The sequence below is a fragment of the Hemitrygon akajei genome, chromosome 22 (assembly GCF_048418815.1).
Source record: "Hemitrygon akajei chromosome 22, sHemAka1.3, whole genome shotgun sequence".
NCBI lineage: Eukaryota > Metazoa > Chordata > Chondrichthyes > Myliobatiformes > Dasyatidae > Hemitrygon > Hemitrygon akajei.
In genome coordinates, this window is record NC_133145.1 from 65,637,559 (window position 1) to 65,656,021 (window position 18,463).

Genomic DNA, 18,463 nt, shown 5'->3' on the forward strand with positions numbered 1-18,463 from the left:
AAACGTACCATCTCCTTGGCCCCGTTACTATTTCTCCAGCCTCATTTTCTAGCTGTCCTATATCCACTCTCATCTTACTTTTTTCATACTTAAGAAATCTTTTACTATCCACAGATGTTTTTTGATAGCTTGTTTTTATAATTCATCTTTTTCCTCCTAATGATTCTTTTAGTTGCTCTCAAGGTTTTAAAAGCTTTCCAATTCTCTATCTTCCCACTAACTTTTGTGTTATATGCCCTCTCTTTTGCTTTTACATTAGCTTTGATCCCTTGTCAGCTACAGTTGTACTATTTTGCCATTTGAGTATTTCTTCATTTTTGGAATACATCTACACTGCACCTTTCTCATTTTGCCTAGAAACTCAAGCCATTGCTGCTCTGCTGTTAGCCCTGCCAGCATCTGCTTCCAATTTACTTTGGCCAACTCCTCTCTCATACCACTGTAATTTCCTTTACTCCACTGAGATAATTGCTGCATCAGACATTGCATTCTCCTTATCAAATTTCAGTTCAACTCAATCATATTGTGATCACTCCCTCCTAAGGGTTCTTTTATGTCAAGCTCCCTAATTACCTCTGGTTCATTACATAACACCCAATCCAGTATAGCTAATCCTCTAGTAGGCTCAACAGCAAACTGCTCTAAAAAGCATTCTCGTAGGCATATAAACTTCAGATCCATTTCCAAACTGATTTTTCCAATTAACCTGCATGTTGAAATCTCCCACGACTATCATCACATTGCCCTTTTGACACGCCTTTTCTATTGTAATCTGTGGTCTGAATCCCAGATGCTGTTGGGAGGCCTGTATATAACTGCCATCAGGGTCTGTTTACCCTTGCGGTTTCTTAACTCAACCCACAAGGATTTAACATCTTCCAGTCCTATGTCACATCTTCCTACTGATTTGATGCTATTCTTTACCAGCAGAGCCATACCACCCTCTACCTACCTTCCTATCCCTCTGATACAACATGTAACCTTAGACGTCCTGCTCCCAACTATAACCATCCTTCAGCCACGATTGCGTGATGGCCACAACATCATACCTGACAATCTATAATAGTGCAACAAAATCATCCATCTTAATTTTTATACTCTCTGCATTGAGATATAACATTTTGAGTACGGTATTTGCTACCCTTTTTGATTCTGTATTCCTAATGCACTAATGCTTATCCTGCTGGCTAAATGGCCTAATTCTGTTCCTGTGTCTAATGGTCTTATTAGCATAATTGGGACAATTAGTCTCAGAAAAGATGCTCAAGAAATATTCACAATACCAGACAATGATTTAGATACAGTACAGAAGAAAATTATTCCTTCCGGTGAGAACTTAGATTTAAATTCATTGGCAGAGTATCTAGGAGACAGAAATGATTTTAACCCATTAATTGTTGGAAACAATTTTCATTCATATCACATATCCTCAAGCAAGCAGTAGAACGACATTTGCCTTCAAAGCTGGAAGCAGTGCCAATGTTCTTTGGACAACTTTCATTGATGGGTAACTTCTTACCTGAGGTAGTATACTGGATTTAGAATTATCTGCCCAGACTACTTCAACCTTCCCACAAACATCAACACGAGATACTTGACCAACAGAAGGCTCCTGAAGCAAAAGAGTATTGTTTAACTGTAATATACAATTCTTCCTTTTCAAATGAATGAAATCTAATTTCTCAAAAAGCAAGGCAAAAGAAATGCACCCCTCCACAAAACCAACGTTCTGAATTCCTTTTGGCCAATTACTGAGATGCTTTTTATTTCTTTGAAAACAGTACACTTTAGGGAAATGTACCACAAATTTCATCAACATCTAGCAGGAAGTCAGAGGACAAGTGGACTTGAATGGCTTCTTCAGTCTGTTCTTCTATTTATTCAGTCTCCTGGTTGATCTGATCTTTGGACATAAATTCTAATTTATTCTTTGATTCCATAATCTTCAAGTCACTGATGTATTTTACAGATATAGGCTAATGAAACCATGTTGCATTATGTTATTGCCTTGGGGAAAGAGCAGGCTCAAAGGGCTGAGTGGCCTATTTCTGACCCTTGTTTTTGCATGAAACTTTCTTGAATTACTTTTGGATCATTGCCAATTGTCTTATGTCCCCTAGTTTTGCATTTCATAAGTACAAAGAGATCCAAAGATATGGATACAATAATCACAATTGCACTTATCAAATACCAACTTTGATGGACCTTAAAAGTTCTTTCAACCTTTATGTAAACACATGATTTAGGAATGAGAGTATGCCACTAAATCCCTCAAGCCAGATTTACCACTCAGTAGGACTATGGCTGATATGAATGCTATCTCCACTCTGCATTCTCACTCTGATAACTTTTCATCCACTTTTTCATAACTGCCAGGGCCTCAAAAATACTCAAAGACCACTTACATTAACATTCTTACAAGTTCCAAAGAGCCATGCCCCTCAGAACAAAAATATTCTGAGGGCCTACCTCACGTATGTGTTAATGTGAAGATTAGGTGATTTGATAATTTCTGAAACCTTAATTACAGTGTCCTGTAAAAGTATCCAACCCCCAACCTTTTGTTCACATAAATGAGTATTACAATCAGGGATTTTGATCAATTTAACTGAGAATTTTTATTTGTGAATCACATGCTCCTCCCCCCCCCCACAGTACAGCGCAAAAAATGGAAAAGTGTAAAGTATGAAAAATCAAAAATTCAAAAACTGAGAAGTCAGCAGTCAAAGGTATGCATCCTCCTTTGCTCAATACTCACAGCTATTATGGCTAGCAGTCTCTTTATACGTTTCTATTAGCTTTGCACAATGTGGTAGCGCAAGATCTGCCCATTCCTCCAAGCAAACTTGCTCAAGTGTGCTTTCATTTGTGGAGAGACTATGGACAACAACATAGAGGTCTTGCCAGAGATGTTAAGAATCATAACAATCATGTTAGACTCAGATCTCTGACTGGGCCACTCAAGGACAATCAAGGACACCAACTTTCTTCATTTGAAGCCACTCCATGGTTGCTCTGGCAGTGTCCTTTGGGGTCATTGTTCAGTTGAAAGGTGAACTTTAAGTTTAAGCATTCCGGCAGAGGCTAACAGATTTTCAATCTAGGATCAATATTTAGCAGCATTCATCTTCTCATCAATCCTGACCAGATTTCCAGTCCCTGCTGCTGAAAAGCATCCCATAGCATGGTGCTACCTCTGCCATACTTTACAGTAGGGATGGTGTTACCTGGCTGATGCACTGTATTAGATTTATGCCATATGTACCACTTAGTGTTGAGGCCAAAAATTTCCACTTCAGTCTCATCCAACCACAAGGCTTTCTTCCATATCTTCACAATATCTTCTAAGTGAAGCTTTGCAACATCTTTACGGGCAAGGATATGCTTTTTTTTAAAGCCAGGGTTCTTACTTTCCACTCTTCCATAAATACCCTCTTTATCCAAGGCCTTATAAATAGTGGAGCCATGAACTTCATCTCCAGTTGCAGCCACCGACTTCCCCAGCTTACTCAGAGTGATTGTTGCCCTCACAGTAGCTTCTCTTACATGCCCATTCTTCTCTGGTGACTAAGTTTAGAGGGCTGGTCTGACCTTGGCAGTGGGGCCATGGTTTCCTATTTTTCAACTTTTTGAACTACAAGGCATGTTCAATGCTTTTGAGATGGTCTTGTACCCTTCCTCAGATTTGTGCCTCTCTATCATTTCCCTTAATTGTCTTGAATGCTCTTCTGTCTTCATTTTAGTTTGGTCTATTGAAAAACTACTATACTGTTGGACCTTACAGAAAGGGGGGTATTTATTCTTATGAATTCATTGAAAACAGATGATCCTCCAGTTTTCTCCAACAAATTGGTTGAGTTGGTAAGGTAATACAGTAGACTGCACTGGAGGAAAGTTAGCATAATAATTGCAAAGAGGATAAATACTTTTTCAGCCTCACAATGTTTGTTTTTAATTTTTAGTAAATTGTTGACAAGTTTTGGAATTTGGCCACTCTAGGACATTAACTTCATTGTTTTTAAGCCATTCCTGTGCAGCTTTGGCTTTATGCTTGAGGTGATTGTCTTGTTGGAAAAGAAAACTTCTCCCAAGTCACAGCTCTCTTGCAGACTACATCAGGTTTTCCTCCAGGAATTCCCTGTATTTTGCTGCATTCATTTTACTCTCTACCTTCACAAGCCTTCCAGGGCCTGCTTCAGTGAAGCACCCTCACAGCATGACGCAGCCACCATCATGCTTCACAGTAGGAATGGTATGTTTTTGAGGATATGCGGTGTTTGGCTTATGCCAAACAGTGTTTAGTCTGATGGCCAAAAAGCTTAATTTTGGTTTCATCAGACCATAGAATCTTCCACCTGACTTTAGTTTCCTACATGCTTTCTGGCAAACTCTAGCTTGAGATTTCATGAGCTTTTTTCCCCCCACCAGTGGCTTTCTGTTTGCCACTCTTGCATAAAACTGTGACTGGTGAAGCACCTGGGCAACAGTTGTATGCACAGTCTCTCCCACCTCAGCCACTGAAGCCTGTAACTCCTCCAGAATTGTCATAGGTCTCGTGGTGGTCTCCCTCAATAGTCCCCTTCTTACATGGTCACTCAGTTTTTGAGGATGGCCTATTCGAGGCAGATTTACAGCAGTGCCATATTCTTTCCATTTCTTGATGATTGACATAACTGTACTCCGAGATATATTCAGTGACTTGGAAATTTTTCTTGAATCCATCTCCTGACTTGTGTTTTTCAATAACAGTTTCACAGGAGTTACTTGGAGTGTTCTTTTGTCTTCATGGTGTGATTTTTACCAGGATATTGACTCTTCAGCAGATGAAACTTCCAGATATAGGTACATTTTTACTATAATCAATTGAAACACCTTTACTGCACACAGGAGATCTCCATTTAACTGATTATGTGACTTCTGAAACCAACTGGCTGCACCAATGATAATTTGGTGTGTTATATTAAAGGGGGTGAATACTTATGCAATCAATTATTTTGTTTTACATTTGTAATTAATTTAGATCACTTTCTAGAGATCTGTTTTCATTTTGACACAAAAGAGTTTCTGTTGATCAGTGTTAGTAAAAGCCAAATTAAATCCACTGTGATTCAATGCTGGAAATCAATAAAACATGAGAACTTCTAAGGGGAGGGGGAGTACTTTTTATAGGCACTGTGAGTGGAGGAAATCATAATTGGCATTTTCTGGCTGTCAGACTAGGCTAGAACTTTCAGTACAGAGTAATCCATGGGAGGTGTTTTAGGACAAGCATATTGTTCACGATTCCTTGAAAGTGGAATCATAGGTAGACATGGTAGTGATTGCCTTTGGCATACTAGCCTTCATCAATCACTGAGTATAAGAGTTGGGATGTTGCAGTTGAAGATGTTGAGGCCACACTAAAATACTGTGTACATTTTCAGCTCCCTTTTGAGGAAAAGTTATTAAACTGGAAAGAGTGCAAAGAACATTTACAAGAGTTTGGAGAAGTTGGACAAGTTAGCACTTCATTCTTTGGAACATAGGAGACAGAGTCTCCTCACTCTCAGAGACTGAGAATAATACACCTTATTAGAGGCATATACAATGATGAGAAGCATAGATAAGGTGAATGCAGAATTTCCTCACCTCAGAAATAGCAAATCAAAAAGTTGAGGGCATAGGTTTATCATGAAAGGTACATGAGCTTGTAGCACAATTACAGATTGGCAGGTATGGCATTGTGGGCATCAATGAATTGTGGCTGAAACAAGACAATCTGGGAACTTAGTGTCAAAGGACGCATCATATTGAAAGGATAGGCAGGAAGGTAGAAGAGGTGGGGTGGCTCTGTTGGTAAAAAAAAATAAAATAAAATCTTGAGACATAACAGAATTGTTGTGGGAAGAGCTAAGAAACTGCAAGGGTAAAAAGACCCTGATGGGACTAACATACAGACCTTCCAACAGTAATAACAGTAATGTGGTTTAAAATGTGGTTTACAAATTACAACAGGAGATGGAAAATGCATGTCAAAATGCCAATGGGAGATGGGCAATGATAGTCATGCCCAAGAGGGGAAAATGTAGAATGCCTGTGTGATGGCTTTTTAGAGCAGCTCATAGTTGAGTCCACTAGGGATCAGCTATTCTGGATTGGGTGTTGTCTAATGAATTGGAATTGATTAGAAAGCTTAAAGTAAAGGAACCTTTAAGGGCCAGCGATCATATGATCAAACTCATCCTGCAATTTGAGAAGGAGAAGCTAAAGTCAAATGTATCAGTATTACAGTGGAGTAAAGAGAATTACAGAGGCATGGGAGGAGACCTGATTGGAACGAAACAAAAGCAGGGATGACAGCAGAGTTGCAACGGCTGGAATTTCTGGGAGCAATTCAGAAGACAAATGAGCAGCATGATAAAACCACAGCTGATAGAAGGAATCAAAGCCAACATAAAAGCCAAAGAGAGAGCATATAATGCAGCAAAAATTAGTGGAAAGCTTTTAAAAACCAGCAGAAGTCAAATAAAAAATTCATGTAGAAGGATAAGATATAATATGAAGGAAAGCTAGCCAATAACATTAAAGAGGATACCAAAAGTTTGATGGACAAACTGAATAAATATTTTGCATCAGTCTTCACTATGGAAGCTACTAGCAGTATGCAGGAAATTCAAGAGTGTCAGGTGGTAGAAGTGTGTGAATTTGCCATTACTAGGGAGGAAGTTCTTGGGAAACTGAAAGATCTTAAGGTAGATAAGTCACTTGGACCAGATGGTCTACACCCAACAGTTCAGAAAGAAGTGGCGGAAGAGATTGTGGAGGCATTAGTAATGATTATTTAAGAATGAATTCATTCTGAAATGGTTCCAGAGGACTGGAAAATTGCAAATGCCACTCCACTCTTCAAGAGACTGAGGCAGAAGAAAGGAAATTATAGGCCAGTGGTTGGGAAGATGTTCCAAATGGTTAGAATCAACTGTTAAGAATGTGGTTTTGGGCTACTTGCATTAGGTTTAGGGTTAGGCTGTACTCAGCATGATTTCCTTAAGGGGAAATCTTGCCTGGCAAATCTGTTGGAACTCTTCAAAGAAATAACAAGCAGGTTAAAAAAAAAAGAGAATTGGTTGGTGTTGTGCACTTGGATTTTCAGAAGGCCTTTGACCATGAGGCTGCTTAACAAGTAAAGAGCCCATGGTATTACAGGAAAAGTGGGTGATAGTGGACACAAGTATTATAGAAGTGTTAAAGAGGTTCTTACACAGAGAATTGAGGGATATGGACATTGTGCTAGTGCTGTACTTTTCTGTGATCAGAAGGCAGGTTCCTACAAAGGAAAGCTTCAAAAGGATATGGGCCAAAAGCAGGCAAAATAGGACTAGCTTAGATGGGCATATTGGTCAGCCTGTGCAAGTTAGGTGGAAGTTTCTGTTTCTATGCTGTATTACTCTATGCCCATTCAAGCATAACAATGAAAGGTGACAGCATTATTCACAGCAATACTGATCCCTCTTTTCCAGCAGGACCTCTTGGTGAAAGGTGAAGGACACAGCATTATCCACATGCAATGATTACCATTTTCCAACAGTTTCACCAGAGACTTTTAACTCCTGATTTTGTTTTTCAGCCAGTGAATTTTAAATGTTACTTCATATATTTATTCATATGAAGCTTAATATCTAATTAAAATTAAATGGGTTGCCCTTTAACGTAGATAAAACAAGATTATTGCTCTGAAAAGATTATGAGGTAAGTCTTTGGAACACTCTTCCTCAAAAGGTAGTGGTAACAGCTTGTAAATATCTTTAAGGCAGAGTTAGATACTTGAATGAAAGAATTACTAGTTTCTGCAGATTGACAAAGAGGAATTGGATCAGCAATGAACATGTTTAATGGCAGATCAACAACAGGCATTGGAACAGCCATGAATCTATTTAATAACAGATGGACAGGAGGAATTAGATGACCCATGAACCATTTAATGACGGACAGATGCGACAGTGAGGTTCTCAACTCCTGCTCTGAATTTGCATGTGCATTTAGGAAGTTCAGTATCATGACACTGTAGCCAATGCTGATGACAGACTAATGAACACCAGAGGCAGCAGAAAAAGTGATAGATCAAAAAACCTTTCAAATAGGATACTCACTACACCATACAATTTAGTATTTCAATTTACTCTTTTTGCCATTTAAAATGTCAATAAAAACACTCTTCTTAGTAATGACACTGCAGCAAGGTTGACTACAATAGACGAGTCCTAAATGTTAATTTTAAATGTTATTGTCTGCATCCAAACCTCTATCTGTGTGACAAATGTTTGCTATATGGACAGAATGGGGCTTGTAATGATACCAGCTACTCAGGACATGCACTTACAATTTTAACCCTAATGCAAGAACGTCAATTAAAAATTACTACAAAACTGCCACTGGGGAAGAAAAAGTACACCTTTACTGTACCTCATCAGCTTTATGCGTAGCTCTGCCTTCTTCTACATTCCCAATACGAATCACAATGTCGGTAATGCGGAAGTGGAAATCCGGATGGTCAGCAATATCATAAACACTAATATCTTCTTCATGGCCCAGCACCTGCAATTTTAAGTTCAAACTTCAAGTAAATTTATTATCAAAGTACATGTCACCATATAAAACAATAAGATTCATTTTCTTGCAGGCATACTCAAATCCAATAACCATAATATAATTGATGAAAGACCACATCAACAGGGCAACCAATGTACAAAAAACTATGCAAATACAAAAAGAAGAAAAAAATAATAAATAAGCAATAAATAAATATCAAGACATGAGGTGGAGTCCTCAAAAGCATCCAGAGTTTGTGGGAACAGTTCAGTGAAGGGCAAGTGAAGTTGAGTGAAGAATCTCCTGGTTCAAGAGCCTGATAGTTGAGGGGTAATAACCTGGTAGTGTTGGACCCGAGGCTCCTGTACCTCCTTCCTGATGGCAGCAGTGGGTAGAGAGCATGACCTGACAGGTAAGGGTCCCTGACGGATGCTGCTTTCCAGTGACACGTAGATATGCTCAGTGGTGGGAAGGGCTTTACCCATGATGGACCAGGCTTTATCCACTACCTTTCATAGGATACTTCATTCAAGTGCATTGGCTTTTCCATGCCAGGCTGTGATGCAACCACGCAATATGATTTCCATCACATATCTATAGAAACCTGTCAAAATTTTTAGATGTTATGCTAGAGCTTCGCAAAATTCTAAGAAAGTTGAGCTGTTGTCATTTAATAAATGAGGTTTATTTGAATAACCCATCTGAAAAAGAGCTGCCAGCAAGCACTTCAAGCAAGAAATGTCCTGGTAGTGTTGATCTAAATGACAAGAATTAGGGTAGTGAGAAGGCAGGATATCCCCCTGCAGAGGCAAGGGTATTTTGGTTCAAGTCCCTATTATTATCATTGTCCAAAAGTCAAAAGAGATGATTGTGGATTACAGAAGGAATGGAAATAGGCTTGCTCCGATCAACATCAATAGTTTTGTAGTTGAGAGGGTGAGTAGTTTCAAGTTCCTCAGTACACACATCACCAAAGATCTCACCTGGACTGTACACTTCGGCTGTGTGGCAAAAAAAAGCACAGTGACTCTTTCACTTCAGGTGACTGAAGTAGTTCAGCATGAGCCCCCAAATCCTCAAGACCTTCTACAGGAGTGCCACCTTGATTGTTGGGCACTGCAGAGAGTGGTATGAACAGCCCAGCACATCTGTGGATGTGAACTCCCCTCCATTGAGGATATTTATAACAGCAGGTGCAGAGAGAAGGTTTGGAATATCATTGGGAACACCAGTCACCCCAACCATAAACTGTTTCTGCTGCTTCCGAATGGCAAACAGTGCTGCAGTATTAAAGCCAGGATCAAAAGGCTATGTGATAGCTTCTTTCTATAAGTTATCAGACATAAATTCATGTCTGTACATTGCAACGAAGTCATAATGCAAAGATTTTTACCCCTTCATGTTGTGGGATGGATGTAAGATTTAAATAAACTCAATAAATTAATTCAATATGCCAATACTGATTCAATATCCAATATTCCACCAACATGCCCCAGTGCTGTCGATCTGAATGATAAGGATTAGGATAGTAAGAAGGCAGGATATCCCCTTGTTGAGGCAAGGGGATTTTGGTACAAGTCCCTGTTATTATCTTCTCTTCTATTGCATTGTTTGTAGCCCAGATTATTTTTACCAATGTAACAAGTGATAAGGAGGACTCATGTACAAGGATGGTCTGACAGAACATGGAGTTAAATGTGTTGAAAGAATAAGTAAATTTAGGAAGGACAACAAAATTCTAGGGGCGTATAGCCCGATGGGAGTTCGGGGAGCTGGGTTAAGCACAATCGGCAGCGATTCAAACAGAGAGAGGAGAAATGGGTTAAAAATTCTATATCTGAATGCACGAAGTGTCAGAAATAAGGCGGATGAGCTTGAAGCCCAGGTGCGAATGGGTAACTATGATGTTGTTGGGATAACGGAGACATGGCTGCAGGGAGATCAGACCTGGGAAATGAATGTACAAGGGTATACGTGCTATCGTAGGGACAGAAATGTGGGCAGAGGGGGTGGGGTGGCCCTGTTGGTGAGGAATGAGATTCAGTCCTTTGCAAGGGGGGACATAGGATCAGGAGAAGTAGAGTCTGTGTGGATAGAACTGAGGAACAGTAAGGGCAAAAGGACCCAAATGGGTGTTGTCTACAGGCCACCAAACAGTAGCATGGATATTGGGTGCAAGTTGGATAGGGAGTTAACATTGGCACGTGGCAAAGGTAATGTCGCAGTAGTTATGGGGGATTTCAACATGCAGGTGAACTGGGAGAATCAGGTTGGTGCTGGACCCCAGGATAGGGAGTTTGTAGAGTGCCTACGGGATGCATTCTTGTAACAGCTTGTACGAGAGCTGACCAGGGACAAGACTATTCTGGATCTAATGTAATGAACAGGATTTGATAAGCAATCTTGCAGTAAAGGAGCCATTAGGAGGTAGTTATCATAATATGATAAGCTTTTATCTGCAATTTGAGAAGGATAAGGGCAGATCGGAGGTGTCAGTGTTGCAGATGAACAGGGGAAACTATGGAGCCATGAGGGAGGAGCTGGCCAAAGTTGACTGGACGGATAGCCTAGCAGAAAAGACAGTGGAACAGCAATGGCAGGTATTCTTGGGAATAATGCACAAGGTGCAAAATCAGTTCATCCCCCAGAGAAGGAAGGATTCAAAGGGGGGAAAGGGGCCACAGTGGTTGACAAAGGAAGTCAAGAGATTGCATAGCATTAAAAAAAAAGGAAATATGACAGAGCTAAGGTGAGTGGGAGGACAGATGATTGGGAAGTTTTTAAGGAACAACAGAACTTAACTAAAAAGACAATACGGGGAGAAAAAAATGAGGTACGAATGCAAGCTAGCCAGGAATATAAAGGAAGATAGCAAAAGCTTTTTTTAGGTATGTGAAGAGAAAGAAGATAGTTAAGAACAATGTTGGGCCCTTGAAGAATGAATTGGGTGAAATTGTTATGGGAAACAGAGAAATGGCAGAAGAATTTAATGAGTACTTTAGATCTGTTTTCACTAAGGAAGACACAAACAATCTTCCAGATGTATGGATGGGCCAAGGACATAGGGTAACAGAGGAAATGAAACAGATTGACATTCGGAAGGAAACGGTGATGAGAAGACTGATGGGACTGAAGGCTGACAAATCCCCAGGTCCAGATGGTCTGCACCCTAGGGTACTAAAGGAGGCGGCCCTGGAAATTGCGGATGCATTGGTAATCATTTTCCAATGTTCCTTAGATTCAGGATCAGTTCCGGAGGATTGGAGAATGGCTAATGTTATCCCACTTTTTAAGAAAGGAGGGAGGGAGAAAACAGAGAACTATCGACCTGTCAGCCTGACATCGGTGGTGGGAAAGATGCTAGAGTCCATTATTAAGGATGAAATAGTGGCATATCTAGATAGCAGTGATAGTATTGGGCCGAGCCAGCATGGATTTACCAAGGGTAAATCATGCTTGACTAATCCGTTGGAGTTTTTCGAGGATGTAACCAGGAAGTTAGACGGGGGAGATCCAGTGGATGTAGTGTACCTCGATTTTCAGAAGGCATTTGATAAGGTCCCACATAGAAGATTGGTGGGTAAAATCAAAGCTCAGGGCATCGGGGGGAAGGCATTGACATGGATTGAAAACTGGTTGGCAGATAGAAAGCAAAGGGTAGCAGTGAATGGGTGTTTCTCGGAATGGCAGGTGGTGACTAGTGGGGTGCCACAGGGCTCAGTATTGGGACCACAGCTGTTAACCATTTACGTTAACGATTTGGATGAAGGCATAGAAAATAACATCAGCAAATTTGCTGATGATACTAAGCTGGGTGGCAGTGTGACATGTGATGAGGATGTTAGGAGAATTCAGGGTGACTTGGGTAGGCTGGGTGAATGGGCGGTGAATGGGCAGATACTTGGCAGATGGCGTTTAATGTGAGTAAGTGTGAGGTTATCCACTTTGGGAGTAAGAACAGGAAGGCAAATTACTATCTGAACGGTGTAGAGTTGGGTAAGGGAGTAATACAAAGAGATCTCGGAGTCCTTGTTCATCAGTCACTGAAGGTGAATGAGCAAGTGCAGCAGGCAGTGAAGAAGGCTAATGGAATGTTAGCCTTTATTACAAAGGGAATTGAGTACAAGAGCAAGGAAATCCTCTTGCATTTGTACAGAGCCCTGGTGAGACCACACCTGGAGTACCGTGTACAGTTTTCGTCTCCAGGGTTAAGGAAGGACATCTTGGCTGTACAGGAAGTGCAGCGTAGATTCCCGAGGTTAACTCCTGGGATGTCTGGACTGTCTTACGCAGAGAGGTTAGAGAGACTATGCTTGTACACGCTGGAATTAAGGAGATTGAGAGGGGATCTGATTGAAACATATAAGATTATTAAGGGATTGGTCAAGATAGAGGCAGGAAATATGTTCCAGATGCTGGGAGAGTCCAGTACCAGAGGGCATGGTTTGAGAACAAGGGGTAGGTCATTTAGGACAGAGTTAAGGAAAAACTTCTTCTCCCAGAGAGTTGTGGGGATCTGGAATGCACTGTCTCTGAAGGTAGTGGAGGCCAATTCTCTGGATGCTTTCAAGAAGGAGCTAGATAGGTATCTTATGGATAGGGGAATCAAGGGATATGGGGACAAGGCAGGAACCGGGTATTGATAGTAGTTGATCAGCCATGATCTCAAAATGGCGGTGCAGGCTCGAAGGGTCGAATGGTCTACTTCTGCACCTATTGTCTATTGTCTACTGTAACATTTATGATCAATTTACAACCACATATTGGTCTTTAAATAAACTAGATCATCTGGTCTTGCAAATCGAGCCAGAAGAATTAAGGCATTATTGACTGAGCTAAATCTCAAATCACATTAAAACTACATTCTTTCATGTAAGGAAAATTGCAAGAGTTCGATTTCTTGTAACATCCCAAGATGCAGAAAAACTGATAATCACTTTTGATTTTAGCCAATTCGACTATTGTAGTGCACTCTTTGCAGGACCGCCTAAGAAAGATATCAATTAGCTACAGCTTGTTCAAGATACAGTGGCAAGATACTTAACCAGAAGAAAATTTGAGCACATTTCACTGGTTTTGGCATCACTACACTGGCTGCCTGTGTCCTTAAGGATCAATTTTAAAATACTCTTAATTGTATATAGGGCTCAGAATAATCTAGTTCCTCCGTATATGTTGGCATGTCTATCCCCTTACATCCCAAGTCATAAATCTTAGATCCATAAATAGTGATTGCTTAGTGTTCCTGGAGCCAGTATAGAAGAACTAGTCATTTGCATCAAAAGTTTAGAATATTTTACAGACTGAGATACGGCAGGCTAGCACTGTGAAATGCTTCAAAACTTATAAAAGTCTACTTTCTACTTATAAAAAAATTGATCTACTTATAGGATTACTTTTTACCTGTTGATATTGATTATATTTACATAGATTGGTAGATTTGATTTAGATTGGTTTTTACTTATGATTTTTAACTTTGTATTGTAGTTTACGACTACAGGTCGACCTTCTATAATCCGGCACCATTAGGACCTGAGAAGTGCTGGATTAGTGACAATGCCGAATTACATAAGGATCACATTAAGCAATAGCTAACCACCTCAACATACCTTTAAAATATCATATAAATCAGTACAAGTTAGATAATAATGAAACAGAAATATTAAATGAGTAGTAAGTGAAATTTTAATAAAGTAATATACTGTACAGGCACAGATAAAATAAAGGGTACTGGTAAATGTACAGGAATTAATTTATACAGAACAGTTGAGCACTTTCGCTTCTAAAGTGAGGCGTTTAATATACCTTCAGGCAAAGTTACATGTCTGCAAGTGTGGGGTTGTCAGGACCATCAACATCTTCATCTTAAAAAATGAGTGAAGCATCAGGAACTGGTGTTGAAACTGGCACAACAGTTTCTTCAAAATGATATTAATAAATGCAGGAGTACAAGTAGGAATTGCCTGTCTGTGCTTACAAGAGCAAACCAACACGTTAACAGATCTAGTGCAACCAAAACAATGTGCAGCAGATTGGTACAGTGGCCTGGGGAATTTTAAATCATAGTTGCGTGGAAAACTTGAAATCAGTGCTGGATTATCGAAGGAACCGGATTACAGGTAGTTGTATTAGTGAAGGTCGACCGTATATTGATTTATCATTACCATTTGTATATAGTATAGGTAATGGAGCTTTCACCAGTGACCAATCCATACATCAGCAGTTTGAGAGGAGGGAATTTCACTCAGGTCCACTGCCTGAGTAGAAAAAGGAAGCAATGGGTTGCAATAGCATAATAGAGCTTTGACCAGCAGCCAATCTGTGTTTGAGATTGATTAACATGAGCAAATTAAAGGAAGGCAGGGACAAGAGCAGCTGCCATCGTCTGAGTGGACAGAGACACAGTGGTGCACTTGAGGTGTTAAGTTCTTTGAGGCTTCAGTCAAAGAAAGAAATCAAAAGAGTTGCAAGGGAATGGGAACCAGAGTGCCAGAACAGTTAGTGGAGAGGTTGTGGAGGCAAATGTTAGTAAGACCTCAAGCAACGTCAGGAATCAAAAGACTGAGCATTATGTGACTAGTGTCTTGAGCAGTGTATACTTCAAAGCATGAAGTATCATAGGAATGGCAGATGAGCTCAGGGCATGGATCAACAGCTTGAATTATGATATTGTAGCCATTAATGAGATTTGGTTGCAGGAGGGACAGGACTGGCAGCTCAATATTCCCAAGACCCAATAGGATAAATCAGGGATGAAGAATCAAAAAGGGTAGCAAATACAGTACTCAAAGAGTTATATCTCAATGCACAGAGTATAAGAAATAAGGTGAATGATCTTGTTGCACTTTTATAGAATGCCAAGTATGATGTTGTGGCCATCAATGAATCGTGGCTGAAGGATGGTTGCAGTTGCAAGGGTAAAAGGACCCTGATGGCAGTTATATACAGGCCTCCCAACAGTAGCTGGGATGTGGACTACAGATTACACCAGGGAAGAGAAAAGGTGTGTCAAAAGGATAATGTTATGACAGTTCTGAAGATTTTAAAACATGCACATAGATTGGGAAAATCAGGTTGGTAATGGTTCTCAAAAGTGAATCTCCTGAATGCCAGCAAGATAGCTTTTTAGTGCAGTTTGTCATTGAGCATACTCATACTGAGAGGTATACAAAATTGAGGGGTATAGATTGGGTAAATGGAAGCAGGGTTTTTTGTTTTATCCCCAGAGTTTGGGTGGGACTACAGATGTCATGGCTTAACGGTGAAAGGTGAAAAGTTTAAGGGGAACATGAGGGGAATTTTCTTCATTCAGGGACATGAGAGTGTGGAATGAGCTGCCAGCACAAGTAGTCCATGTGAGTTTGATTCAATGTTTAAGAGAAGTTCGGACAGGTACATGGAAAAAGGGATATGGAGAGCTATGGTCCAGGTCCAGGTCGTTGAGAGTAGGTAGTTTAAATGATTTTGGCATGGACTAGATGGGCCAAAAGGCCTGTTTCTACACTGTACCTCTATGACTTTAAGCACTTTAAACCTGCATTGTAATGTATAAAAGATGCTATATAAATAAAATTATTATTATTATATGCTAAAATGGTCTGCATGTACAAATGAAGTAGTCAAAAAAAATGCAAGTTATCAGAGCACTTGCTGTGCAGTGCAAAGTCATTTGTACCTGGTCAAGTATTTTATCAAAATTTTCTCACATTCCCCAAGATTAAATGTTGATGCGCCCAAACAAAGCAGCTACACTGGGTCCCATCAAATGTAGATTTGTTCATCCTGCAAATCTACAGTACTGCAAGTCACTGATTGATACTCTGAACATCAAGACCATAAAGACATAGGTGCAGAATTAGGCCATTTAGCGCATTGAGTCCACTCTGCCATTTCATCACAGCAGATCCCATTCAACCCCATATATCTGCCCTCTCACCATACCCCTTGATGCTCCAACCAATTGGGAATCTACCAACTTCTGCTTTGAATATACCCACGGACTTGGCCTCCATTGCCATCTGTGGCAGAGCATCCACAGATTCACCACGCTGGGTTAAGAAAAAAATAAATGAATAAATTCATCCTTACTTCTGTTCTAAAAGGTCGTCCCTCAATTTTAAGGCTGTGCCCTCTAGTTCTGGATAACCCCACCAGAGGGAATATCTTCACATTCACCTTATCTAGCCTTTGCAACTTCTGGTTGGTTTCAATGGGGTCCCTATGCACTCTCCTAAATTCCACTGAGTATAGCCCCAAAGCTGCCAAATGCTCCTCATGTGTAAACCCCTTCACTTCTGGAATTATCCTCATGAACTTCCCCTGGACTCTCTCCAATAACGATACAGCCTTTCTGAGATAAAGGGCCCAAAACTTGACAATACTCTGTGTGGCCTGACTAGTGTCTTAAAAAGCTTCAGCATTATCTCTTTTTATATTCTATTCCCCTTGAAATAAATGCCAACATTGCATTTGTCTTCTTTACCACAGACTCAACCTACAAATTAATCTTCTCAGAGTCTTGCATGAGGACTCCTAAGTCCCTCTGCACCTCCAGTCTTTGAATTTTCTCCCCATTTGGATAATAGTCCACACTGTTGTTGACGACTTTGAGCAAAAATTACCAAAATGCATCATCATACATTGCCCAACAATGGATTCCATCTGCCACTTTTGCCCATTCTTCCAATTTGTCTAGGTCCTGCTGCAATTGCATTGCTTCCTCAGCACTCCCTACCCCTCTACTTATCTTCATATCATCTGCAAACATTGCTACAAAGCCATCAATTCCCCTATCTAAATTATTGACAATGTGAAAAGTAGCAGTCCCAATACAGACCCCTGAGGAACACCATTAGTCATAGAACCATAGAACACTACAGCACAGTACAGGCCCTTCAGCCCTCCATGTTGTGCTGACCCATATAATCCTTTTTTAAAAAAAGTACTCAACCCACACTACCCCATAACCCTCCATTTTTCTTTCATCCATGTGCCTGTCCAGGAGGCTCTTAAATACCCCTAATGTTTTAGCCTCCACCACCATCCCTGGCAAGTCATTCCAGGCATTCACAACCCTCTGTATAAAAAAACTTACCCCTGATGTCTCCCCTAAACTTTCCTCCCTTAATTTTGTACATATGCCCTCTGGTGTTTGCTACTGGTGCCCTGGGAAACAGGCACTGACTATCCACCCTATCTATGCCTCTCATAATCTTGTAGACCTCTATCGTCCCCTCTCATTCTTCTACGCTCCAAAGAGAAAAGTCCCAGCTCTGCTAAACTTGCTTCACATGACTTGTTCTCCAAACCAGGCAACATCCTGGTATATCTCCTCTGCACCCTCTCCATAGCTTCCACATCCTTCCTATAATGAGGTGACCAGAATTGAAGACAATACTCTAAGTGTGGTCTCACCAGAGATTTGTAGATTGCAACATGACCTCTCTACTCTTGAACTCAATCCCCCAGTTAATGAAGCCTAGCATCCCACAGGCCTTCTTAACTACCCTATCAATCTGTGCAGCGACCTTGAGGGATGTATGGATTTGAACCCCAAGGTCCCTTTGTTCATCCACACTCTTAAGTAACTGACCATTAATCCTGTACTCAGTCTTCTGTTTTGTCCTTCCAAAATGCATCACCTCACACTTATCACCAGATTGAACTCATTCTGCCATTTTTCTGCCTAACTCTGCAGCCTGTCTATATCCTCTTGTAACCTTCAACCACCTATAGCTCCATCCACAACTCCTCCAATCTTCGTGTCATCCACAAACTTGCTCACCCACCCTTCTGCCTCTACATCCAGGTCATTTATAAAAATCACAAATTGCAGGGGTCCCTGGACAGATCCCTGCGGCACTCCACTAGTCACCAACCTCCAGAAAGATTATTT

General features: G+C 40.5%; 1 protein-coding gene across 1 annotated transcript in view; it reads right to left on the reverse strand.

Moving 5' to 3' along the window:
* The window catches only part of LOC140714841 ((E3-independent) E2 ubiquitin-conjugating enzyme UBE2O), a 163,030-nt gene that overhangs the window by 24,965 nt on the left and 119,602 nt on the right, over positions 1–18,463 (reverse strand). The window contains exons 12-13 of the mRNA XM_073026496.1: positions 8,443–8,574; positions 1,520–1,612 (exon numbers count right to left, since the gene is read on the reverse strand). Of these exons, the coding sequence (XP_072882597.1) occupies positions 1,520–1,612; positions 8,443–8,574 (225 nt within the window). The remainder of the gene's footprint in view (positions 1–1,519; positions 1,613–8,442; positions 8,575–18,463) is intronic.